At 45.6% G+C, this 26,146-nt stretch overlaps 1 protein-coding gene across 3 annotated transcripts in view; it reads left to right on the top strand.

Moving 5' to 3' along the window:
• The window catches only part of Rapgef4 (Rap guanine nucleotide exchange factor 4), a 260,347-nt gene that overhangs the window by 218,888 nt on the left and 15,313 nt on the right, over nt 1-26,146 (top strand). For all 3 annotated transcript variants that reach the window (XM_057754500.1, XM_057754498.1, XM_057754501.1), the window contains 9 exons: nt 9,381-9,531; nt 11,149-11,237; nt 11,868-11,898; nt 12,085-12,163; nt 12,661-12,807; nt 14,770-14,867; nt 20,137-20,262; nt 20,671-20,849; nt 23,621-23,711. In XM_057754500.1, the coding sequence (XP_057610483.1) occupies nt 9,381-9,531; nt 11,149-11,237; nt 11,868-11,898; nt 12,085-12,163; nt 12,661-12,807; nt 14,770-14,867; nt 20,137-20,262; nt 20,671-20,849; nt 23,621-23,711 (991 nt within the window). The remainder of the gene's footprint in view (nt 1-9,380; nt 9,532-11,148; nt 11,238-11,867; nt 11,899-12,084; nt 12,164-12,660; nt 12,808-14,769; nt 14,868-20,136; nt 20,263-20,670; nt 20,850-23,620; nt 23,712-26,146) is intronic.

Below are 26,146 nucleotides of genomic sequence, written 5' to 3'. Positions count from 1 at the left end.
GTCCTGTCTACAGAGTGAGTTCGAGGATAGCTAGTAGCTAGGACTGTTACACAAACCCTGTCTCAAAAAAAAAAAAAAAAAAAAAAAGGACATTTCTTGACTATACATTGCATTTTATACACGTTTATCTTTGCTTCAGTTGGGTAAAACAAAAGGGCCTTGTTTAAATCAAAGAAAATGTCTTATAGAACTTCTACCTGTATTATAAACATTCTTGGGGCTCTTTAGAAGATTCTTTAAAAGGGCGAGGAAGAAGAAGAAGAAGCTTTTTCGGTTCTAATAGTTTCTAGAATATGAAGACCCTGAGGGATCCCATTTGGATATTTCCCTAGAGAACCCAGGGATATTCCAACAAACTAATAAAGAGTTTTCCTTGCAGGTGGAGAGAATTGAAAGCGAGGCCCTGGGCCATGACATAGTCTAGTCACCACGGTTCTATCTATGTTAGTTCAGTGGCCACTACGTTAAACTGGGATTGCGAAACTGAATTTGATTTGATTTATGTTTACATTCTTTTAAGTTTACATCGGTGCATGAGGTTAGTGGCTGCAAAGGCTTTGGCCTTATGTTTGAGGGCAGGGGACTCTAATGAGGACTGTTCTGTGATGGCTGGAGATGATGTCCCAGGAGCGCATGAATAAGAAAGGGGACGGGGCTCTATTCCCCAGGGCATATGTGTGTAAGAGCATGTATACTGCACAGTTTTCAGCCCTCCTTCCTCTCAAGGAGATGGCGTGGATAGGGCCCTTAGGTGAGCTACTTTTCTGGTTACAAGTAACACAAACCAACTGTGACTAACTTAAGGAAGAAAGGAACATGTATGTGTATATGCATGTATGCATTATGTATGTATGTGGGGTGTGTGTGTGTGTGTGTGTGCATGTTTGCTGCACCCCAGAAGCAGCAGGGATGTTGAATAAGCATTCAGGTAAGTCAGTTGACTCCCTCGTTCCTAGCACAGGCACAGAGATGAGGAATTACTTAAGCACATTTTGTGACTTGGTGGGTTTGGTAAAGTACAGAGTGTTTTCAGAGTGCTTGACATCCCTGACTTTTCACAGCAGCTCTGCAAAGAAGTACTCAGTATTTTTTCCCTGTTCTTTTTCCAAATCAATAAACGAGGATAATGAAAAATTATGATTTGCTCTGAGAAAGGTAATTACCAGCACAGAAAAGATTCAAGCCCGAGCCACTGACACCTATTTCCGTCCTTAATCCACATTGTGTGTCTCTTCCAGTTTTGCTTTTAACATGGAAAAAAAGGTGGTAGAACTCAGTTTAACATTAATATATCAGCCCTTTTATGTGCTAATGAGAGAGACTCTATTCATTAGATACACTTTGGACATGATTTGACCTGATGAATACAAGTGCTTTATAATGAGTCTTAAAATCATATTTGTTCACTTCTATACTTTTCAGCTCCAGCTTTTTAAATCTTTTGAAAAATCTGCATTTAAAATTCAATTCAATTTTCCTTTAGTTTAAAAAGAAAATTAAAGCTGCCCGTATATAAAACCTTATCATTTCCCAGATGGAACTATGAGTAACATTTCGGTGTGTATTCTAGTCATCCTTTTTAATACATATAGATAAATACTTTCAAAGAAATTCTCATTCTGTCTCCCACTCCTGTGTGTGTGCATGTGTGTGTGCGCGCGTGTGTGTTCACGCACACAAGGGCATACATGCACATGTATATATGTGAAGGCCAGAAGTTAGCCTTGGGTGCTGTTCCTCAGGACCCATCTATGCTGGTTTTTGAGGCAGGGTCTCTCACTAGGACACCGGGCTAGGTCATTAGGCTAGGCTAGGCTAGGCTGGTCCGTGAGCTCTAGGGATCCACATACCTTCCAGCTCTGAGCTTACAAGTACACATCACCATGCCTGGCTTTTTTAGGCAGGTGCTAGGTGTCAACTTTATGTCCTCACGCTTATACAACAAGGCTTTTGTCAGCTTGGCCATCTCCTCAGCCTGATAGATAGTTGTAAATGCAAGAATGGGACCGTGTTTTCATATGCTTTTTCACTACAACAGGGTTTTATGAATATCTTTCCAGGCCATGGGATATCTTCCTGGTAATAAACAGTTGTTGCCATTTTCACAACACTATCCCCACAAAGCTTTTCGGTTGCCATGGAAAGAGCAAGAGAAAAATCCACCTGACATCTTTCTACTGTTAATAGTTTTATGAAAAAACATGCCAAGATTTGGGAAAAGGAGGGGAAGGGAAAGGAGGAGATAGAATGTTTTGTTTACAGTGTTTGGGGTTTCTTTTTTTTTTTTTTAACCAAATTGCTCTCCTCGTGTCTTCATTTTCTGCTTTGAGATTAAACTCTACCATAGCCCTCAGCCCGGTGGACGACCGCTATGAATTAACTCTATTTGAAATTTGATGACTACTGCCCGATATTGAGTGTTTTCGTATTGTTTGCTTTTCCAATACCCATTTCTCAAACACGAGGCCAAAAGAAAGGATGTATTAATTATCTCATTTGACACAGAAGAGTGATTGAGGCCGGGAGGACCAAGGAAACACTGGAGAGTCTGAATGTACTGCCAGGAAGGGCATAGCACAGGGACGTAGCTGGTGGTAGTTCATGTTCCAGTTGCCTCCCCTGTATGCAAGCCATCACTGGAGACCAGGCTGGCAGGCTTAGTGCTTAGCTGTCCTTGCAGACAATCTCGAGGCCCCCGTGTAGACTGGGCCAGTGAACATTCAGAGAAAGGCTTCTTGGGTTTCTGGGCAAAAACAATGGAAATATTTAAGACAGAACAGGAAGCCTCTAAGCCCAGTTTCTAGGACTAACCGTCTGGGGATGGTAAGAAAAGTGAAGAACTCAAGGATAAACCTAAGATGAGTCTGCAGTCACAAAGATGGGGACTGTGATGGCATCGTTAGCATATGGATCAGTCTGGAACTTACCCTGCCAATAGTTTTTTTTTTAATGTCAGTGAATACCAGTCTTTGTTATTTAGAATGAATTCTGACTGAAGCTAAAAGGATCCTAAGTGATAAATGGGTTATATTTAAATGTATAGAATTTTAAATACAGCAGTAATTTTAGTTCAATATTTTCTATTAGCATACTAATTTTCTTTGGCTGAGTATCAGAACAAATTTTATGCTTTTGATATGAAAGTAATTTATTTAGTTTCCAGAATTAAAAAGGCAAAATGGAATATAGATGTGCTACTAAGTTCTAGCTAAAACTGTCTTTTTGTGTATCTTGTTCCTATATAGAAACAAACATAACAGGGTCTCGTTCTGAGAAGACAGTGTCCCCATCAGTCATGGCTCTGTAAACCTGATCAGGAAATGTTGTCTTTATGAATTGGCTGGGGCTCTCAATGGGAATGCACATCAAAACTTGTTTCTGTTGTAGACAGAAGATTAATAAAGCAGTTAAGTTCATAGTCTTTAGATGAAGTGAGCTTTCAAGGAAATTCTTTAGATTTATTTTTTAAGACTTATTTTTATTATTTTTAATTATGTGCATTTGTATGTCTGCATATGGGTATGTGCAAATGAGTGTGGGTACCTATGGAGGTCAAAGGCATTGGATAGCCTGGAGCTGAGGTTCCAGGCTGTTGTGAACTGCCCAGTGTGGGTGCTGGGAACTGAACTTGACTTCTCAGGAACAGCAGCTAAGTGTTCTTAAGTTCTCAGCCATCTCCCTAGGCCCTCTTTAGATTTCTAAAAGGAAAAATTGCCAACTTCAATTTCCTGGAAGCTGAATACATTATAACCCCTATTTAATTCTGGAAAAAGTTTGTCTGTCTATCGCCCTCAGAACAATTTCCCTGGGCAGTTGTACAATTTGAAGATTTCTTCCTGGAAAGGAAATGTTGATTTGCTGATATGAACGTGATGCCTTGATTTGAAGGAAACAACCGTCTTGGCAGATGAGCAGCAAAGTTCCTCAAAGACTTTTCTCAGCTCATATCAGTATTGTGGGGTGTGGCCTCTTCAACCTGCTTCTTCTGATAGGAGAGCTGAGATTAGGCAGTTTACAAAGGTGCTCCCAATTCCACCCAGTGTTAACAGAAAGTGTGAACTCTGACAGCGTGTTACCAGGTGGCTGGGTCCTCACTACTCAGCTATAAGTCAGTGCAGACCCTGCCTTTGAAACCTGAAAGGCGAATCCTAAGAGGCAGGGGCTTCTAAAGGCAGAAATTCTGAAAATCACCGAAGGAAAACTAGTCTAAGCAAGAAAATGAGAGATGTGTAAAGATGCTTCTGGACCCTGGTGTTAGCAGTTGCACATAAACACAGGAGCAATGTGTATTGGTCGGAACAGGTCACTGATTAGAGTCGGTCCAAAGGTAGGGCAGCGAGAAGTACCATGGCTAAGGTCTCCTAAACACTCCATCTGCTGCAGAAGTAGGCCTGACGTCTTACGTTAGCCCATTCCACCCTTGGCTTTGAAGCTAACCGAAGAGCATCTATGCAGATAGCTTACGTGTGAACTTGACCATCCCATTCTAGAGCCTGAGCACCCATCTGAGAAAAGGACAGTGGCCAGAGTGTTGAACTGCTCCCCAGGGTGTACAGGCAGCAAAGAGGCCCCAGGTCAGAGAGGGAAGAGCAAGTGTTCTGAAGCCAGAAGGTCATGTGGAAGATTCACAGCTTCCCAACCACATGGGCAATTATGTTTAACCCCGAGGAGACCCTCGGTATAATAGGGGTAATTATCCCTGCCCTCCCCACTCTCCAGCGTGTCGTGAAGATCAAATGGGGCTCTGTGTGTGAAAGCACATTATAAACCTTGGCATCTCATTAAATACCGCCATGGCGAGTGTGCCATCGTGAGAGGAGTTTGGCATCGGGCAAGGACGGCTAAAGCTTTGCCTCCTCGGGGGGCAGGTGACCCCCAAAGTTTGTTTTCAGGTTGCAAGCAGAGATCTTGTATGCAAAGCAGGGTTTTCGAAAACAACAACATTGAGGAGTATCAGTTTGAATGTTGATAAGTGTTTTATAAATAGCTGCATAATTAGCATGTGCTTACTGCAAAAAGTATACATAATATTTTATTCCCCGTTGTAGGCTGTAATGAATCTGCTGTCTCCACATCCTAGGAGGTTTTCACTTACTTTCCCTGTGATAATTTTAATACATGGCACCATTATTAGCTGAATTAAGAATAAGTAAATGAGCAGTTAAAAAAATACAGAAAAATTACAGGTGCCTGTGGTGAGTAAGATAATAACTAGGTAAAAATATATGAAATAATTACAGTGTTTGAACGGCAGAGCCGGCGTGAGGAAAATGACTCAATGGAACATCAAGCCTGCTGTCGGGAAGAGTAAAAAGAGTACGGCCTGCCTTCCGGCCTGCACCTCTTCCGTTCTCAGCCCTGAACACACACCGGGTCTTTCCACAGCCCTAGGACCCGGTGCCGAACCAGCTAGTCCTCTCCCACGGAGACAGCTGCCCTGAGGGCTTACTTGTCATCTTGTAGATTCTGCAACTGACGCTGAAAGCTCCCGTTTAAGAGAAGTGCCAGATGTTTTGGCATCTGCGTGGACTTCCTGTACCTGGTGGCATTGAAATCACTGGGAACTGATTTAGGAACAGCTCTGTGAGCTGTGTTTGACATCTTCGCGGAGAAAGATTTCGAGTCATTTGGATAAAAGTCTGGAGAAGCTGTGATATTTTTAAGTAAATTTTGGGGGGAAAGTACATTTAGCGTTGGCATTTCCAAACAGTGTATTGACTTAAGATAGTTAACCAACCAGCGTTTTGAAGTCTCTTTTGGGCCTAGTCCCCAAATAGTAAATGTGGAGATCCACCGTGTCTTTAAAACCTGGACCCGGCTCTTAAGGGTTCCGACTCGGCGCTCCTCCTGCAGCACACTCCCCTTTAGAGAGAAGGCTGAGGCTGGAACTGGAATAGCTGGTAGATGTGACAGGGTTGGTTTAGTCATGGCGACGCTGACAGCCATGAACACAATACAGATGTTAGTTCAGACATTAGCAGCTCCTGCCTCCCTGACTCAGTTTACCTAAGCAAGCAGTAGTACTTGTACTTTTATTTTTTGTATGTTCTGGGCATGCTTTGAGAATTTGGGTACATTTCTCTCCATCTCCAATGAATTTTCCTGATTCCCAGCAGACTTAAATCCACTACGTAGCACATGTTTGCTAAGGAAGTGAGTATCACATGAAATATCACATGGGGAAAGACTGTTGGAGGGATGTGAGAATTTGAGTCCCAGTCCTAAGAGTTTCATTGTTAAATTCTGGGAAATCGCTTAATCTTGCTCTGCCTCTTGACAGTTGAAGGAATTGCTATCAAAAGGCTATGGAAACTATAATCCCTGCCCCATCTGAAACCAACTGCGTATAAGTGACAAGTTTGGCCATTTAAACAATATATTTTCTTCCAGACCATCAACCCTTCTCAAATTTGGGGTAGATTTTTGTGGGAATGAACAGAAACCACTAGTTTATTACCTATGAAGTCTTCTCTGTGTCCCTTAGGAAACAGATTCCAGGGCCTGGGGAGATGGCTCAATTACCAAAATGACTACTGTGCGCACAGGAGGATGGAGTTCAGGTCCCCAGAACCCATGTAAAGCCAGGTATGATTTGTAACCTAGCAATAGCGATAGGGTAGGAGATAGGCTGCTCTCCCATCCCGTACATCAGCTCCGTAGTCGCTTCCATTTCCTTTGTATGAGGTCGCCGTCTTCGAGTGATTCGAAATCATACCGCGTGTATAATGAAATCTTTTTAAAGACTCTGATCAGACAGGACACAGTGTGACATTCTTTTAAAGTTGAAATGACATGTTCAAGAATATATGCACACTTTAACAGTGTAGGGCTTTAAGAAAGATGCTTTCCATAGGCGATATCACTTAGTCCTAGCCAAGTGGAGAGAGAGGCCTGGGTTGAGGGGAAGAGTGAAGTGGGGACAGCCTGAAGTCACGATAGCAGGCATAGAGAGCGAGCTCAGAATAAGCCTGGCGTAGCAGGGGCTTTGAAACACATTCTATTGGATTTCATAATTTTACTATCTCATACTTACCATACCCCACACTTAGCCATTCTTACTTTATCCTACTGACTCCAAAGATGAAATTTTAAAATGGAACTCTCCAAAGCCTGGCCTAAGCCGAGTTTTTTCCTACCTCTCGAATTGAGATTCATTTTGCTGTTGCCCTAGAACAACCAGACACTGGGGCAGCTAAAGAGAAAAGAGCTGTATTAGCTCCCAGTTCTGGAAGCTGGAAGTTCCAGGGGGCCACAGCTGCTCAGTGTCTGCTGAAGGCATCATCCCGCTCTAAGCAGAAGGGCCAATGGCAGAATTGTAAAGAGAGAGCCAAGAAAGGAGTTCACATGCCTCACAATGGTTCACTCTAGAAAGAACCAATCCATTCCTGAGAAGTCGCACAGTCTCTCCACAAAGACATTAACATCCCTCAAAGACATCACCTTGTGGTGTTGTTGCGTTAGAGAATTGAAACCTAGACTTGAATCTTAGTGGGAGCATACCATATCAAAACTAGCACCACACGACACACAGGTTACTATTAAAATTAAGCAAAAGAGACCGCATTAGGCTTTATTGGCTTGTGGTCCCTCATTCTCTTTGGGTCAGCCTCACGCTGGTGTCGTTAAATATGTCTGAAGAGAAGCTGGAAGTTGTCTCCTCTCGCCTCGTCCCGCAGGTGAGCAAACGGAAGGCTAGTTCCCAGTGACTCACTCCAAATCAAAGCAATAGACAGTGGGAACCGAAGGGCACAAGTCCAGATTCTCAGCCTCTGCTGAGCCAACCAGTATCTGAGTTTCGTCAGTCACTCCCAACAGTGCTGACGCCTGCCGTGTACAATGGCCACACGACTTTATATCCAGCACTGTAATTCTTAAGAAAGAAAATCCGAGTTATGCATATTTATGTATATATATGTGTGTGTGTGTGTATATATACATATATTCAAGAGACCAAAGGGTTAATCAGAAAAGAAATAATTTTCACATAAAGTGATCTGTCTTCCCTCTTTTTATTGTAAGCTCAGAGAGAATTGTAGCAATACAGCTTGAGCAATTTTCTTTTTTATGAATCTCGTGCTCAATTTATGAAAGCCATTTTGCAACCCATTTACATGCAGTAAACCTTTGCTTTAAGGTCCTGTCATTCCCCTTGATCATGATTATTTATGGTTCTCTCCGAAAGGCCCTTTCTGGTTCAGCTCCGGGCCGCAGCCCTGCCACAAGGCAGTTTTCTAAGCTCTCTTTTAAGCCATGGCCATCAGCTAGGATGGGGGCGGTCTCGTTGCTTGCCATGAGGCTCAGGAATGCGCTTCGATGGGAACAACAATATCTGGAATTGGGAGTCTTGGACTCGAAACCAGCTGTGCCCTGTCGCTAGGTCATCATAGCCTTTTTTGTTCCTTTTGTGTTGCTCTGCTCACTCTCAGAAAGGAAACAATGGTTTCTTCACAGGTGGGAAATAGAGCTCCGCCGGGGTCCTTCCGGTGTAGTTTATGGCATAAACTATAAATTCAAAGTTGTTTTAGGAACTAGGTGATGATGATATGAGCTACTATAAATCACTCAAAAAGGAAAAGTCTGTCTAAAATACTTGTATCATCCTCACACGAGTCAATGGCAGCATGGCCCTTTACATGTGGTAGGCACTCAACAAAGTGTTGAGTTCTATTGATGAATAAGTCACACTTTGAGATGAAGGTCTTGGCACTGGGCATGGTATGGAACACAGGACAAACAGCATCAGCCCAAGCCTCACAGGCTTGTACCGGAGGGCTGGCCATTTGTCTACAGGCTGACAATGATGTAGGATATGGCTCTAGGTAAGAGAAGAAGGTGTGGTACAGGAGGGTCCGGAGCCCTCATCAGGGGCTGATTATATAAAGGTGTTCTCTCCCTGATACTGAGTGAGTTGTTCTATCCCACCTTGCTTGCTCATATGAACATGGTCCTGGCAGGACAGGGCATCCACCCAGCAAAGTTAAATTGAAATTCATGTAAAGAAGGAGATCCTAAAGATGTAGGTATGATTATGGGGCCCAACGAGATAAAGAAAAGTAGCCAAAATAAGCTATGGGAAATCCCATTACTATCCTGGGTGGGGGAGAGGGCAGGCAGGGGGAATGGAGCTGAAACTAGAGCCGACAGGAATCTTTGTCAACACATTAGTCTATGTAGTCTATAGTCTAACTCCTCTGTCAGCTATCGGGGGAAAGTGTGCAGGAGTTCCCAAGAGTGTGTATGTGTGTGCTTCAGACTCCTTGAGGACCAACGTGGGGGAATCGCAGCCACCTGCAGCTGGGGTTTGTCACTCTGCATTGCAAGTAGCGCACAGAACTGGATGGGCAGTAGCTCTGCCTGTGGTTTCCTTGACTCCTTGGCACTTACCACGCACAGCCTTCTCAAGGCACAGAACAGGAGAGAATGGACTATGCCCTCAACAACAAGAGGCGGGTCATCCGGTTGGTTCTGCAGTGGGCTGCCATGTACGGGGACCTCCTCCAAGAAGACGATGTGGCCATGGCCTTCCTGGAGGTACGTGTGTGGGGGGGGTCATTCATGCCAAGAATATTCTCCCATCTCATAACACAGGGTTATGCAGCAAACTCTATAGAGATGCTGGGATTGCCAGCTCCCGACTTAGTTAGCATGTTCGCTGCCAGCGAGGTACTTTGATAAAAAACAAACAAACAAAAAAAAAAAAACAAAAAAAAACATCGTCCACTATTTCAGCAAGCAGTGGCATTGCAATGTGTTATCGTCTGCTCTCGTTCTCTTTGTATGTTTGAAAGGCATGTAATCACATTAGTGGCCACCATTTTACAGGCTGCCTTTCCTACTTAGCTCTGTAGATTTTCCATGTCAGTATGGTCTTTGTAATAGAAAGTTCTGATGACCAGCCAGTAACTACCCACAAATGTATTTATCTGTGCCGTATTCTTCCATTTTCTCCTCCCTGGAATAATTGCACAACAAACATTTTGTGCATGTAGATCTGTCATGTTAATTCCCTTCTTAGGAGTAAGATCGCTGAGACAAACGGCAGGTGAGTCTGGCTGCTGAGAAGCAGGCTGATTTCAGGAGGAACTGTCAGGGCAGCCAGGGGACAGTTCTGAATGGACATGGCTTCCTTGGTCAATACTTCTTGCTCAGCCGACTTTCTTTCCTGTGGCTCACTGCAGCATGGGCTTTGGGTTTTAACTCTAGCTTAAGTAATGCCCCAGTATCCATTGGCAGAGACCTGCGCTGCAAATAAAACAAAGTTCTGATTTGGAAAATAAGAAATATGCTGACTTGGGGCCCCTCCCTGTAACTACCATGGTTGTGGTGGCTGACCATGGAGACCGCTGCTCCTGAGGGACACAGGGAATGGGTGCTGCTGTTGCTACCAGGTGGTCGGCACAGCTCTGAGAGAGTCAGCTGGGATGACGGCACAAGGCCACAGTGTGAGGACTGTGTCTGCGTTTGCACCATTAACAACCACACCCGTGGTATATTAAATAAACAGAAAATACTACAATAATATCAAAAATAAATATTAAGTTGGACAGTAGTGGCGCACGCCTTTAATCCCAGCTCTCAGGGAGGCAGAGGCAGGCAGATCTCAGTGAGTTTGACACCAGCCTGGTCTACAGAGTGAGTTCCAGGACAGCCAGAGCTACACAGAGAAACCATGTGTTGAAAAAAAGAAAAAGAATAAATATTAAAATTCCCTGGGGATAAAAGAACCAAAAAAAGCTTCTGAAGTGTAGATTGTAAAGTGGTCTATTCCAAAACACCGCTGTTCGCGCTCTTTCACACGATGCCGCATAAGTTCACTTGCGGTTTATTGTTTTAATTTTTGTTATGGTAAAATGTAAATAGCGTAGAATTTATTATTTTGACCAATTTAAATATATCATTCATTGATAGTCATTTCATCACCATTATCTATTTCCAGGACCTTTTCTCATTAACAATTTCCAATGTAAATATTGACTTCCTCCTCCTTCTCTCCCTTCCTCCTCCCGCTTCTAACCTCTCCTCGCCATGAAGCTATAGTCTGGGGGTGCTAGCCACATTCATGGCCCAGGCGCGCGCGTCTCTGCGGCTCTCTAGAGAGCCGTGCTCCGTTCCGTTCTCGCTAAGATCCTGTGCCTTTGCCGATTTCAGGAGTTCTATGTGTCTGTCTCAGATGACGCCCGGATGACGGCTGCCTTCAAGGAGCAGCTGCCGGAGCTGGAGAAGATCGTCAAACAAATGTAAGGAGGGGCTTTGCTCTGGGGTGCGCTTTCCCCAAGTGAGTGCCAGCCTCCTGATTAGAACATCTTCCAAAAAAGTCTTTGCCTGCAAAAATGGCTGAGGCTGGTCTATCATTAGCCACAGTGTTCTGATTTGTGTCACGGGCCCCAGGCACAGGTGGTAGTGAGGCTGGATGAGCAGAGGGCTGGGTGCCTTCTGTGCGAGCAGGCTATGGGCCCCTTAGCCCACCTAGCAATAAAATAAGTCCATGGGCATTTGGGTATTTGAAGACATTTACCTAGATGGGAAACTCACTCTCTGCTGCTAAGGCTGTTGATTGAAGATATTTGCTGTTAGTGAACTGTTAGATTAAGTACTGGAGAGTGAGTTAGGAGTTTGACTTTGAAAGCCAGGAGCCAGAGCATTTAACCTCGGGTCTGCTCAGAAGCTGCCTGTGACGAGAGCTAATGGTTTTGCCACCTCCATGCATTTTTGGCCTCTTCCTGTTAGAATGGGATGTCTCCCATTGCTGCCCAGAGGGACTGTGTGACTTCACTGCTTATCACAAGATGAAAGTGACGTACAAATGAAGCAACCTAAAAGAACAGCAGCAGTGGTACTCAACAGTGTGCTTTCTCTGCTTCTTGTAGCTCAGAAGATGCGAAAGCGCCACAGAAGAAGGTAAGGGGTCTTCGAAGCCCGGTTCTATCTGTAGCATTATGATCACCCAGAAGCCCCGGATTACACACAAAATCTATTTGCTTCATTCCGTGGCCCTAATTGCTCCTCAGGCGCATCTTCTCTGAGTTGTTAGGAATGTTAGTCACCCGCTCTGCCTTCCGTCACTTGCGGTTATTATTTTTGCAGCACAAGGTCCTTTTGCAGCAGTTCAACACAGGGGACGAGAGGGCCCAGAAACGACAGCCGATTCGTGGCTCTGATGAGGGTGAGCAATCTCTTGTGTGTAATTTTATAGTCAGGCTAACATCTGTCCCTAAATATCATCACCTTGAAACCACCACTACCACAGGAAAAAAAAAAGCCCAGCTCTTGGCTCTTGGATGTGCCCCTCGGTCTCCTGATAAATTATGTTCTTGGAGTCTGGTACCCAGACAGAACTGAGATGCTTGCCCACACCTGACTGGCACTGCCTCTCCACAGTTGTCGCCATCTCTTAAAAGAATGTGGGCTCCCTCAGGGCTTGGTTGTCAAGATTATCACTTCTGTGAAGAACTGGTGGGAAGGCTGTGGGAACTTTATGGATTCCCAGAGCAAGGTGTAACAAACACACACACACACACACACACCAGTCATTAGTAAGAGCAGGGCTTCCGAGCGGGGCATCTGCTCAGGTCCTGACCACAGACATCTAACTATTGCATTGCTTATGCTTTTCTCTAAATGCCTGTGACCACTTTCTCACATTGTCATCCATCTCCGAAGTCTTGTTTAAGGTCTACTGCCTGGACCATACTTATACCACCATCCGGGTGCCTGTAGCTGCCTCGGTGAAGGAAGTCATCAGTGCGGTGGCTGACAAACTCGGCTCTGGGGAAGGCCTAATCATAGTCAAGATGAACTCCGGAGGAGGTAACAGCCTGGATTAGCATCTTGGGCTTTTGTGAAAGAAGCCATCCTGTCCAATAAGAACCACTGTTAGCTAACCATTAAGTTAGCAAGGCCATTCGTGGCTGACCCGGGACAATGGCAGAGACATTGTGAGCTCCCAAGAATGACAGAAACATTGTGGGAAGAGGTGAACTGATCAGATGTCTGACATTTCCTGCCTCGGAGCTTCCCACAGAAAAGAGAAAGAAGAGAAGGGATTTGGGGAGGCAGCTGTGTCTGTAACTTCTGGTGTATGTGACAGTCTGAGGCTCTTTCCTTGGAAACCATAAAAGAACTCTCTGGGGCCGGGCGGTGGTGGTGCACACCTTTAATCCCAGCACTCGTGAGGCAGAGGCAGGCGGATCTCTGTGAGTTCGAGACCAGCCTGGTCTACAGAGCTAGTTCCAGGACAGGCTCCAAAGCCATAGAGAAACCCTGTCTTGAAAAACCAAAAAAAAAAAAAAAAAAAAAAAAAAAGAGTATGAAGAACTCTCTGGGCCTAAGATCCTTGAAAAGGTGCATGGAGTTTGACCAGCTAAGGCTCCAGTGTCTGCAAACCTGAAGCTGGGGCAGTAGAGGGCTCACTCTTTTCAAGTGATTACAGTTTCCTCTTTATCTGTTAGAGCCAGCGAGCCCAGCTGCCCTCATAGCATGAGGAGTACGCCATTCCCCAACCTGAGACTAAAATTCCTTCCCTTGTCCCCGATTATATCATACCTGAAATGTCATTTTGTGTCCTGAAATGTCATTTTGTGTCATCCCGAATGCCCTGGGCAGTTGCACGTAGCAATGACAGAAAGGGGTGAATTAGACACTCTGTGTGCGTGAGTCACTCCCAGGCCAGGAGGGGTTAGGAAGTAAATGAGCACCTGTACCCCATGCCGGCAGGGTTGGACAGTGGTCACCCACAATGCACTGAGAGGGTGCGGGGAGGATCCAGGGTATGAATTCCCCAGGGGAGGCCTCATAGCCATTTGAGGGGTCCTCTAGGAGCGGAGTGGAGCATTTCTGCCTCGTATGAAGGTAGGTGATTCCGATGATGCAGGGTCTTAAAGTGGATGATGGGTTCTCAATACCTTGCCTTCTATTTTTGTCCCAATTGGTCCAGGCCCAGGATGACCAAACACTCTTCCCATAGGTGTCCTGGTAAACTGGGTATTCGCCTAAATGATATTGTGCTGTTGACGCCTGTTCTTTGATGTCCCATCTAAAATCTTAACTGCTCCCCTGCCACATACTGTCTAACCCCCTTCCCTGCTGTTCTCTGTGGCCCTTATCCCATCTCACTAACACACACACACACACACACACACACACACATTCATTAACCCTCTGATTTTTAATTTATGCTTTATATCTCTCTATCATTTATAGTTTATCTTTCCATTATTTCTTTGTGTGTCCCCAGTGTCTGGTACATAGTAAGTACTAAATATATATTCAATAAACTAATTTGTAAAATATAGAAAAGGGCTGACGGTAGTTATTGCTGTTACCTTCCAAATTGGGAACAAGTAAAAAAAAAAAAAAAACATATATTTTTGCAACTAAAACCATGTGAGATCTCTGAAACATCCACCAAGGTTTTTAGCAATGCTCTTTCTCTCTCCAAAAGGCCAGGCATTGTTACCCTCAAGAAACCTAACTTGCTATCTAAACGGCTGTGCAGGTGTTATAAATCATCATGGCTGCAGATCAGGGCAAATGGATCCTTGGGTGTCCGCACTCCTGTTGTGTGGTCATTTCCGATGGCATCCCGAACACCATGCGGCCATCTGAAACGCTGTCTTTTTTATTCAGTGGATCCCCTCACCCCTGCGTTTTATGCAGGCGCGTTGCGTGTTCCGGTAATTCACCGAGCTGGCAATTTGTTGGTGTGATTAGGGCAGTGCAGCAAATCTCAGATGGATTTAATAGGCAATCTCATGCTTTTTATGTTCACAGAAAAGGTGGTGCTCAAACCTAATGATGTTTCAGTATTTACGACGCTCACCATTAATGGACGCCTGTTTGCCTGCCCGCGAGAGCAATTCGACTCACTGGTAGGTGTGAATGGCCTCCGCCTTGGAGCAGTGTGTGCAATCAGAAAACCTTGTCTGCAGCTTAATTTCACAGCCACACTGAGGCTGGTGGCTGAAAATTCGTGACTGCGGTGTGGCTTGTTTTACACTGTGGTCTGCCAGGAAAGCCTCAGGTGCTCACTGGAGATGCTTCCAGCTGCAGATGATCTGTGGGAATTAGCCAAGCTACACCGCCACGGAGACAGTTTAGTATTCGGAACCTTGGGGGTAATTCATTTCATTGAAACGTCTTTAAATTCAGTATTAACGTTCAAAATCGGGATGCTCAGATCAGGAGGGCAGTGATTGCTTGTAAGGAAAGTACCAGTCTTCAGAGACTTCTAAAAGAGAACAGGTGGCGGGACAAGCAGCAGGTCTAGCAGGGCTCGTCCCTCAGCACATTCTCGGACCTTCATAGGGACACTAGAGGTCAGAGCACTTGTCCCCAGCCACCCAGAACTTCTGTTTATCCTATAGAAATTAAGTGTGTAATTGACCAGCTATTAAAGGATATTAGAAGCCACAGGACCAGTTTTAGCTTCACAAAGTGAGTTTCCTCTGTGTCTGGACCCATGGGCTTCCCTTGTTTTATATATATATGTGTGTGTGTGTGTGTGTGTGTGTGTGTGTGTGTGTATGTATGTATATGTATATACGTATATACGTATATACGTATATACATATATGTATATGTATAGCAGTATGTAAGTGAGAGGTGAATCACATGAAAATTTGGAGAACGTTCCATTTCCTTAGTAGATGGATCTTGCTGGAACTTCAGGAGGGAGTTGGGCTGGAGGGTGGACTCAGAGTCCTTGGTGGCATATGAGGCCCCGTGGAGCTCTTTTTTCCTGCTCAGGACCCTGGTTTCCACTTCAGGGAAGGCCACGGGTCTTTGCTCACTCATTTTTCTAGATGTGGACTTGCCATGTAGCCATGCTGACCCCTGTGGATTTTGTTTTGTTTTGCTTTTTGGTTTTTTATTTTTATTATTTTTATTTTTTGGAGGGTGTGTTGCTTGTTTTTCAAGACAGGGTTTTTTTATTTTTTTTTTATTTTTTATTTTTTTCTGTACAGCTCTGGCTATCCTGGAACTCTATCTGTACACCAGGCTGGCCTCAAGCTTAGAGATCCACCTGCCTCTGCCTCCCGAGTGCTGGGATTAAAAGGATGCACCTCTGCTAGGATTTAATCCTCATTCCTTAGTCTCCGGTGTTGTGGGATTACAGGCATGTGCAGCCAGACCCAGTGGGACAGCTCCTTTGGCGCCATCTTCCTTTCACTTAGGGAAGAACAAATGTGACATGGTGCTTTTGATTCCCTAGCCAAGCCCTAACCCTAGCTACCAGCCCAGGAATCTCACATGGAGTCACACTCCTGTCTGTGTATTCCTGAGTTCTTCAGTCACCTGCCTTCTTTCCTCTCTGAATAAACATCTCTCAACAGGGAGCAATTAAGAAATGAAACGAATAACCCAGGAAACCGCATCGAGACGGAAGGGGAAAAATGTTCCCACAAAGTGTTCCATGAACCATTTGTCCTTCCTCTCCCCGCACACATCACGCACATATGTATAATTTTTAAAAATTGCTACCCTCCCCTGGAGACTCAAGCCTCGAACAGCCAGTGTTGCTGATGTCCCGTGAGGGTGCTGGGTGATGTGTTTGCTACACAGTGTGCTGGGGCCTCTCTTGACAGCTGGTTCTTGGCCGCTGTGTTGAGCCAGGGGGGGTAGATAGATAGGCATGTGGAATGTCTCCAGCTCCCTGGGGGCAGACACTAACGTTTTAAGCTTCTGTTTATTGAACACAGTCCTTCGGCCTTCCAAGTTCTGGGCTCTTGCTTATCTTCCATTTTAAGGCCTGACTGGTTGGAAGGAATTTGCTTGGCAATGAGGACCCTGGACAGGAAGCTCTCAACTGGGGGGTACCATGTCCCTCTGTGCTCACAGAGGTCGGACCTTACCTGCAGCCCTCCCTCTCAGACTTGCTGAAGCATTCCTGTGAGGATCGCCCTTCTAGAAAGAGTCGTCCAGAGGGCGACTGCAGGGTCGAATGTCAACAGAACCCTCAGATCTATCAGCACACACTTGCTGTCCGCTAAGCGCTCAGTGCTGTACCTGCTTCTGTGGCCAACAGGACAAGTGCCCCGGAGCATTGTCCTTACGACAATGACAGTCAAATCAGGATGCGAGTAAGCCAACCAGTCCGGAGAAAATGAATTTTAGTGTTAAACTGTGTTGTCTCCACCCAGTAGAGTACCAGCATTGATCTCACTGGAGCAGGGCTTGGGTTCAGGAGATTTACTCTCTTGAAGTTTTATTTGAGTATAAATGTTAGTACAAAACCAATTACAACAGAGCTTCAGTGTACTGTAATTTGGCTCGCCTTGTATCCACTCACTGGGTTCCTTAGACTTTTATTTAGTATCTGCCACATTGTTCCATGTTCTGTGTACGTTCCTGGCTGTGGGAAAGTCTCGAAGACAAACCTTTCATAGTCCATGTTCCTCACGGAGCTTATGATGACCGGTGTGCCATCAGAGAGAGCCCACTATGACAAGTTCCACCACAGAAAGATGGAGAGTCTACAGGGCTTTCTTTTACACCCTGGAGTAATGTCCAGACGACAGCCCAGCATCCATGACGAAGAGAGCTCCTGTCTTTCTTAGTGTTGAAATCTCCACAGGAGTTGTCAGGTGAATTAGTTTTGTCTATCAGATACCATAAAACCTCCAGGAAAGTGCTAGTGGGTAGGTGGAGTCACCCAGCCTCGACTGCAGAGTCAGTGAATAGAGCGGGGAGCAGTTGAGGGGTGGAGCAGAAGGGTTGTGCTCACAGTAGCCGCTATAGGAGGGCAGGGAGACCACAGAGAACCAGTCCGGCCTAAGTCATGGTCCTAAGACCTTCTGTTCTACTAAAGACCTGCCCTGGCTGAAACCATTCCCACCTGGTCCTGTAAGCTACTTGCCCATCTGTGTCAGGTCTGTTTGGAATCGTAGCTTTCTGCCTTGTCCTCCGCACTCTGTGGAGTGACTCCATGCCCAGCTCTTAGCCTGAATGGTGCACTAACCACACTTTCTTTCCTGTGCGTGCGTAGCCCTGGAGCCGCTCTGGAAAGGAGACCTAATTTGAGAGAGGGGCCCTCCCTGTGCCAAGGACCGGGCTTACAAGCTGCACTTAAATCGTTCCCATTTAATCCTCTTAACAAACCTTGGTATGAATACCCTAAGTTGCCAACTTAGGTAGTATAACCCTGATTTCCTGGAGCTGGAGACAGTCAAAAGATTAAGGGATGATTTCAAGCATGTGTTGCTATCATGAGGTTTGTGCTCACTCTGCTGTTTTCCGAGGCCGGCGCTAACAGGGTCTATTATCTTGCCTGTGACAAAACCCCGTCTCCTAAGCTGCTACTCAGAGGCTCTTTAAAAGCTGTTATTTGGTCCCTCTGTGCAATCTGTTCCTGCAAATCAAGTCTCCTGGCAGCTTCCCCACTTCCAAGCCGCCCTTGCTATCAGCCTAGCATGGACCGTCCTGAGGCTTTTCTCATTCACCTGCCCACTGGCTCTTTTAATCCTGCATCACACAATGATCCCAAGTATGCAGCATCCTTCCATTCAGGTGCCTCCACCTGCCTGTCTGGGTACCTAGTAGTCTAGTATGTTGACACTCTGTCTCCAGATGTGCAACAACAGTCCAGCAAGTGACTGTATCCACAAGTAGCATTGCACCCATTGGTGGAGGGTGACTACTATATGGTAAACTTGACTGCTCATCTCGCAGACTGAACTTTGCAATGCAGGTACCACCTACACTTTGACCATGTCATTTCTTTGGTGTCTAGAAAGCAGGGGCGTTTGTAGAGCACAGTGGTAATGGAGATGCGGATGAAACCTGTATAATATTAGTGCTTCTAACATGAGCCCCTTTCCTGGGGCCGGAGCACACAGCCTTGAACATGCAAAGAGTTGTATCCCTAGCACCGGGACATGAATATTGAATATCCAAATACAGTTAGCATCGTATTGGCAGACATTCTTTTCATCACTATATGCTCTCAGGCTTACAGATAAGCATTAAGGTTTTGTACACTCTCTAGTCACCCATCTTACAAGGTAAAGACACTTTATAGTACATTTCTCCAAATTCAGAGGGAGATAAGTGAACCACATGAGAGCTTCTGACCAAGAGTCTTGCCAAAGCCGCAGAGTTTGGGCTTGGCCCAAACACGTGACTAACGTTCAGGCACTCTCAGGAGCTCAGGGACCTGGAAATCCTGCATAGTCTCAGTTCACACACTGGCCACCTCTTCACCTTTCCAGGTGGTGTGTGCAGACATGGCTGTGGCAACTTAACCACCATCACCACCAACAGTTACGTGGTACTGTGGGGAGACAGTCAAGCTTCCATGCTAGTAGTTGGCTTTATAACAGTTTCCATAAGCGGAAGGTCTCCAAGATCATCTTCCATCTTTACCATGGAAAAGGAAGTTTCCAGGTACCTCCAAGTCCCAGGCAAAGGAGACCTGAGGTGTTTATCTAGTTATTCGTTAGCAACAAAAACTCAGGAGTCAGATATCGGGGTAAGAACCTGAAAGTGACCAGTGACCTCTCTCTATTTTTTGGGGGGGAAGGATAGAGGATCGTCGAGACAGGGTTTTTCTGCATCTTTGAAGCCTATCCTGGAAACTAGCTCTTGTAGACCAGGCTGGCCTCAAACTCACAGACATCCGTCTGCCTCTGCCTCCCGAGTGCTGGGACTAAAGGCATGTGCCACCACCGGCCCGGCTAACCAGTGACCTCTCATGCCTTTCATTCCTCCATCCAAAAGGTTGAGAACCTCTCTAAGCCCCACCCTACTACTTCCTGTCTCTTTATCTGCCCGCAGTCCTCCAAAACCTCTATGGTTATTGGTCAGCTCATAGCTAGCTCCACCCTCTGACTCAAAACAAACTTTGTCAGACTGCAATCTAAACATCCTACAACAGAGAACCTTCCTGGGTCATCCTTTGCCAAATCTCATTTGCCATGGTTTGCAGTTGATGATGATGGTGGTGATGATGGTGATGACAAAGATGGCCTTGAAGCAAGTACAGCAAACGGCAAAGGCATTTTTTAACCTCAAAACCAACATTTCAAAATATGCCTGACCGTGTTCCCCAAATCCTTTCCCCTCAAAAACTCCTGAAGGTGTTTGACACTCGGCACTTAACCCTTTTGTGATTCTGATCCAGTTTCCCACAATTATTCCCAGACTCCCTTGCCAGAACAAGAAGGCCCCACCACTGGGACCGTGGGAACTTTTGAGCTAATGAGCTCGAAGGACTTGGCGTACCAGATGACCACGTATGATTGGGAACTCTTCAACTGCGTGCATGAGGTGAGGTCATGCCAGGAGCATCCAGGGGTTCGGGGTTCCGGGAGACTCTGGATGGGGCCTGCTTGCTCCACTCAACTTGCGTTTCTGTGCGCCGCCATCTGGAAGCCACATGAGGGCTTTTGTGAATGCTGAGCTTATAAAAGTCCTCAAATATTAAAGAAAGAAATCTCTGTGATGGTATGCTATGTCTTCCAGAGTCTATTAAGCTGATAACACCTAGTTTATATTTATATATTCCACGAGCTTCATGAAGGCCCTTCAAATCTATATGACAAGTCACATCCGGGTTAGTGATTGAATTCACATCTGCTGCTCCATAGAACACTTTCTTGACAAATAGAGGAGCCAGGCTGGCGTTCTGATTTAAAAGCCAACAAATAAGTGAAATTGTTTTCCTTTCTGTTCTAGCTGGAGCTAATCTACCACACATTTGGAAGGCATAATTTTAAAAAGACCACAGCAAACTTGGATTTGTTCCTGAGGAGATTTAATGAAATTCAGTTTTGGGTTGTCACTGAGATCTGCCTTTGTTCCCAGCTCAGCAAGCGTGTTCAGCTTTTGAAAAAGTTTATCAAGATAGCAGCTCAGTAAGTAGCCTTAACTTTGGAGGGAAAAATAATAGTCTTTGAGCTGTGCTCTCACGGAATACAGCTTAAAATGAAAAGCAGGGTGGAGGAACTGCCGGCAGCTGATTCTTGTAAGAGAAGAACATCTTCTGGCTTTCTAATGGTTAGCATCAATACGTAAATTCACATCTTGTAATACGGGCGCTGGAGTCAAAGGGGGGCTCAGTTTTGCTCTGAGCGCCTCAGATTTTCAAACCCCCTTGTGTTTGAAGAGTGCTTTCAGTAAACAAACGTCCCTCTGCAGGAATTTCTGTTGCAAGGCTCTTTAAGCCGTGACCCACATAACACGTTCTCACCAGTAGAGGGCAGTAGAACACGCTGGAACAACAGTTTACCCAACTCGGCCAGAATAAAAATCAGTAAAATGCGTAAAGGCCAGCTAACCTGGTACTAGGCCATCATCTCCATACACACCAGAGAAAGCAAACATCTTATAAATATTCTCTTTTAATGCCCTTCTTGGGAAACCGTTTATTTACTGCGGGGGCCAGCTAGGTTTCTCCCTGACATGAATTTAATCTTCTCTGGCTATTTAGATACGCCTGACGACCTCCTGTTTACTTCCATGTTTTTGATATCACCACAGTACTAAAAATAAAAAAGCTAAATGTGGCCTGTGGCTGTGAGACTCCTTCCCCTTCTAGATGCAGAGCGCGAGCTCGGGAAGGTTGGGAGAACAAGTGGCCCCAGCCAGGCAGTTTGCTTGAGCCAAACAGTTCCGATCCCACAGGGCAGCTGATTTCCAGAGCTAAACAAAGAAGGAGAAGCTACTTGGTGCTTTATAGGTGCCGGCTTGCCAAATACCTGGAGTTGTTTTGCCAAAAATGTTGAGGGCACAATAGAATACCAGGTCCTCTGAATGCACACGCTGCTTGCTCTTTCTCTGGAAAAGCTGGCTATCTGAAGAAAGGGTTAGCTGAGTGTGGCCACTTTGCTGAGCAGCGTGAATGGCCTCTGTGCAGTGGGCGAATGCCTTCATGTGTTTGGAATGAGTGGATTATGGAAACTATGACCGGGTGGTGCTTTCCCATCCCAGAGAGCATGTTCTCTCTTCACCTTAGCCTGCTGGTGCCAAATGCCCCGCCGAGGGAAGAGGAGGCCTGCCTGTTGTTTTTATGGAGGCCACACAGATGAGCCTTTCAAAATACTCAGGAATATTTTTTTTTAATGTTTCTGCCTTTGTAATTTATCCTCCTGACTCCTGTTAATTATTTAGATGGACTTGGCCTTCCCTATACGTCAACCGGTTATTTAAGCATTATTCAGCCTTGTTCTAAGGCGACTGTCCCTTAGTGAACTCATTTACTCAGCCTGGCCGTTAAAGATTGCAGGCTTTCGGAACCCAGAGTCTACAAGAACGAAACAGAAAGCTATAGGCAATAGAGTCTCTTTGGCCTGCTGTCTGTAGAGAGCTGCGGCATTTTCTTTAAGCTCTCAGCCCTGTTAGGAGCTTAGGAAAGATGAGGCGCAGGACTGGCGTAGATGTTTTTATCCTCTCTTCACACAAGAAGAAATGAGGCACACAGTCCTCTCCTGACCTGCCTTGAATGGTAAGCAGGTCTGGGCTCTGGGTCATTCTCCCACAGCCACTTACACAAGGCAGGGGCAAATAATCATGGAATAGCATTGGCCCTTCGCCTGGGAGCTGGTATCCCGGCACTAGAATGGCTTAGCTTGTTTCTCACGTGCCATCTGACCACCGCAGCTCCTCAAGCGTGCATTTTCTCATCTCCACACACGTGGAGAAGACCTCATTGCTGGTTTTTGAGTTGAACATGAGCAGCCAAAGCAACCATTTAGTGATCCTTCTACAAAAATGTTTATTCAAACATTTATTTATGATGCTGGTCAACTTAGCCATTTTGATTTGTGTTTAGTATGAAATGAATGCTTTCCCTTTTCAGGGCCCTGATATGAAGAACTTAGGGTGTGGTTATTGTTGTTTGTCACCAGGTATAGCAAGTACCTGGGATAATATCACCATTTTAATAAAAATTAAATTTCTATACTATATTTATTATTAAATTTATAATTTAATAAGAATTTAATTTCAAAGCTTGGTCTATGTGCTTCATTCCAAAATATAAATAAATTCTCATAATGGCATAAGCATAGACTCAAAATTATCAGCCTCCCTAATGTCAGCTAAATAGAAAGTAAGGTTATTTTTGTTATTGATGCTATAAATTATCTCCCAACTTTAAATTCCTGGAGAACAAGTGCCCAAGCCACTGGGACCACACCTTGGAAGCTGATACTTTTCAGCAATTTAGTGTCATTAACGTAGCGTGCAGGAGGCAGGAGCCTTGTGACATCCTTCTCTCTACCTGCCAGGTCCAAGCTCCCACCCCCAGGTCTCAAATTCTCCAACATTTGCCTTTTCTTTCCCAATCCCATGGATGTCTCTCCCCTCCCAGCTCCCAGATTCACTACGGCTTTCAGCAGATTGCAGATTATAATAACAACCTTCTGGGGATGTAAATTTAAATTCTCAAGACTCAAACCTCAATGGCCCAAACCATCCACTTTCTAAAGCTATAGGGGGGTGTCAAACAGCAGAGCCTAGCTACCCAAGCAGAACTCCTACGGGGTGCTGAGTCTCTCATTGCCTGTTATATAAACAAGTTCTGATGAATATTTATGACTATCAGAAAACATAACTCTAACTTTTTTAAAAAAAAATCTCACTCAAAAGTGGCATTCTACTTAAACATGCACCTGTTGTGTTCCAGCTGCAAGGAGTACAAAAACCTAAATTCCTTTTTTGCCATCGTCATGGGACTCAGCAACGTTGCCGTGAGCCGCTTGGCACTAACGTGGGAGGTAAGCCGCTGCTGGGATCCAGCTGTGACTTTTGCCACAGTAATAAAAACAGAGGCTCTCCGGTGAGCTCTTCTATAGAAATAGCTTTCGCGCTGGGGGAACAATGGAAAAGGTGGGACCCTCGGAGGGAGATGACCTGTCTCCTCTTCCTACTTACCACAGCGTGAGAGTTTAAAAAGATACTGGCCAGGTGGGGGCAGGAAGGGGAAGGGCGGAAAACGTTACCGGTTCTGTCTCTACAATGTAAATAGTCATAAATGCAGGTCTTACGCATAAGACGAAGGAGCAGCTTAGTTATGATGGTGGCAAAAGTCACTTTGCACACAGGTTCAATTGTCTCCAAACTGTCTGCTTATTGCTTTTGCACGGGGCCTTCCCTATGATTGAAAGGGGGCAGAAGATCCATTTTTATCCAAGTAGTCATTTTGCTTCTGGGGAAAAAAAAAAAGCCAGCTGTTGGGAGCAGCAAAGGACCGAGTATCTCATCACCACCTGGCGACTCCTCCTTCCAGAGAGGAGTAACAGTTGGCACGGACTGTCTTTGGAACTAAAGTTATACAGGTGTGTTACGAACTTCTGCAGCAAACAGGGAGAGTGATTCATTGACAGTTCGAAAACACGCTCAGCTGTCATTAGCTCAGCACTCGGGAAGTGCTTACCCCTCCATGTGACATAGCTGAAGAAACACTAACCTCTAAGAACATACTCACAAAAATAGACTCCTGACAGACCTACACAAGCATGTGTAAGAGGGGCCGCGGCGGAAGAGGGCAAAGCCACCGCTTGCGTCCCCCGTCCCCTTGGCCTTCTTCTCCTACCCATTTCCCCCTTGAAGCTCTTTTCTTCCCCCGGCTTCCCTAAATGTTTCCATTGTTTTCTAAGGCGAGTCCTCACACGTCCTTCTGTGTTGAGTTCCAGGCAGCATGCAGCTTGCAGCAGTTCATCCCCTGAATATAGGCATGAGGGCATGGGTGAGGCCTGCAAGCCATGCGGCCGTATCGGCTTCCAGCCGGCTGAAGAGCAGAGTGGACGTGCCAATAATAAGCGAGCAGGGAAGCCGTTTTGCAGCGCCCATCTCACTGCCCATGCTTCCTGGGATCTCAAGAAACCCAGGGTTCCCCTCAGGGAGTCGGCCCTCCACAGTATGTCTCTGGCTTCTGATCCCACGCACAGAGTCCAAAAGGGTGGGTCAGAAAAAAGGAAAGTTCTAGAGGTTTTTGAGGAGGGCCCATGGAGGCCAGTTGTAGGTTCCACGTAACAGCAACCAGATAGCGAGACAGCACAATCTGTGCCCTTCCCGCTACCTCGGAAGCCCCTAGAGAGGATCCAGCCAGCTGATTGGCCAGTCCTTTACTTTCCCCAGTATAAGAGTGCCACGGGTATGAACTTCTATATCGGTTGTTATCTGTCTTGGACAGAAAAAGTCAGCCTTTTCGTAATTGATAAACCTTTATTTCTTTTTTGAGCTGAAGTGTGATTATGTGATTCTGTAAGGAGAACTTCCGCTCATGAGCATCTTCCATTTGGATTATTTCTCTGTGTTTGATGAAAACCTCGCAAGGGCTTCTCACACAGCTCCCGTGAGCCCCAGAGTGATGTCACAGACGGTGTAAGGAACGGTGGTGCACGATCTCAGGGGACTGTAGAACAGCCAGGGAGCAAAGGAGCAAATGAAACCACTTGTGGTAAGAAGAGCTCAAAGCGGGAGAGCAACCCATATCTGAGGGGAAGCCACCGAGAGTTGGCCTTGGCCTAGTGAGACATTTGCACCCTGTAGTGGAGGGCTCCCTACATTGTAGGGTGCTGAGCTTCCTTCTCTGACCACACCCACTCTACTTCAGTAGCACCTCCACCTCGCAATCATGACAGCAGAAATGCCTGCTGACTTTCCTAGCCATCCCTGGATTGGCTAATGGCCCCTCTAAGGCACATCTTTGGAAACAGTGTGTGGATAGACAACAATCTTAAGAGCCCCCAAACGGTTTATTGCTATGTTGGGTATTGCCTTTGTCTGAGAATCTGGCTGAGTTAAGAGGGCTAGAATGACAGAGGTGTGATCCAAAGCAGACTGTATCCGTGAATGTTGATTAAAAAAAAAATAGTTCTAGCACACACAAGTCTGTTCAATGTGTAGTCCTGGATATGTAGCCCTAGTTGGCCTTGAACACACAACGGAGACCAGGCTGGCCTGGAACACACAGAGATCCGCTTGTTTCTGAAATATGTGTTGCCATGGCCAGCCCCAAGATTTAGTTTTTAAAATGGACCATATTTACTATCCAGTGTGGTGATGCTCCACGTGACATCCTCAGACTCCTAACACCTGTCACAGCTTTCAGCCTGGCATTCATCTTCTGAGAGATAATACAAGGTTCCTCACATTCTTGAAAGTGGGTTCTAGAGGATGTGGAGGATGTGCAAGGCACTGGCTTCCA

The sequence above is a fragment of the Chionomys nivalis genome, chromosome 22 (genome assembly GCF_950005125.1).
Source record: "Chionomys nivalis chromosome 22, mChiNiv1.1, whole genome shotgun sequence".
Classification (NCBI taxonomy): domain Eukaryota; kingdom Metazoa; phylum Chordata; class Mammalia; order Rodentia; family Cricetidae; genus Chionomys; species Chionomys nivalis.
The sequence above is the reverse complement of the archived record's forward strand: the minus strand, read 5'-3'. Positions and strand labels throughout refer to the sequence as shown.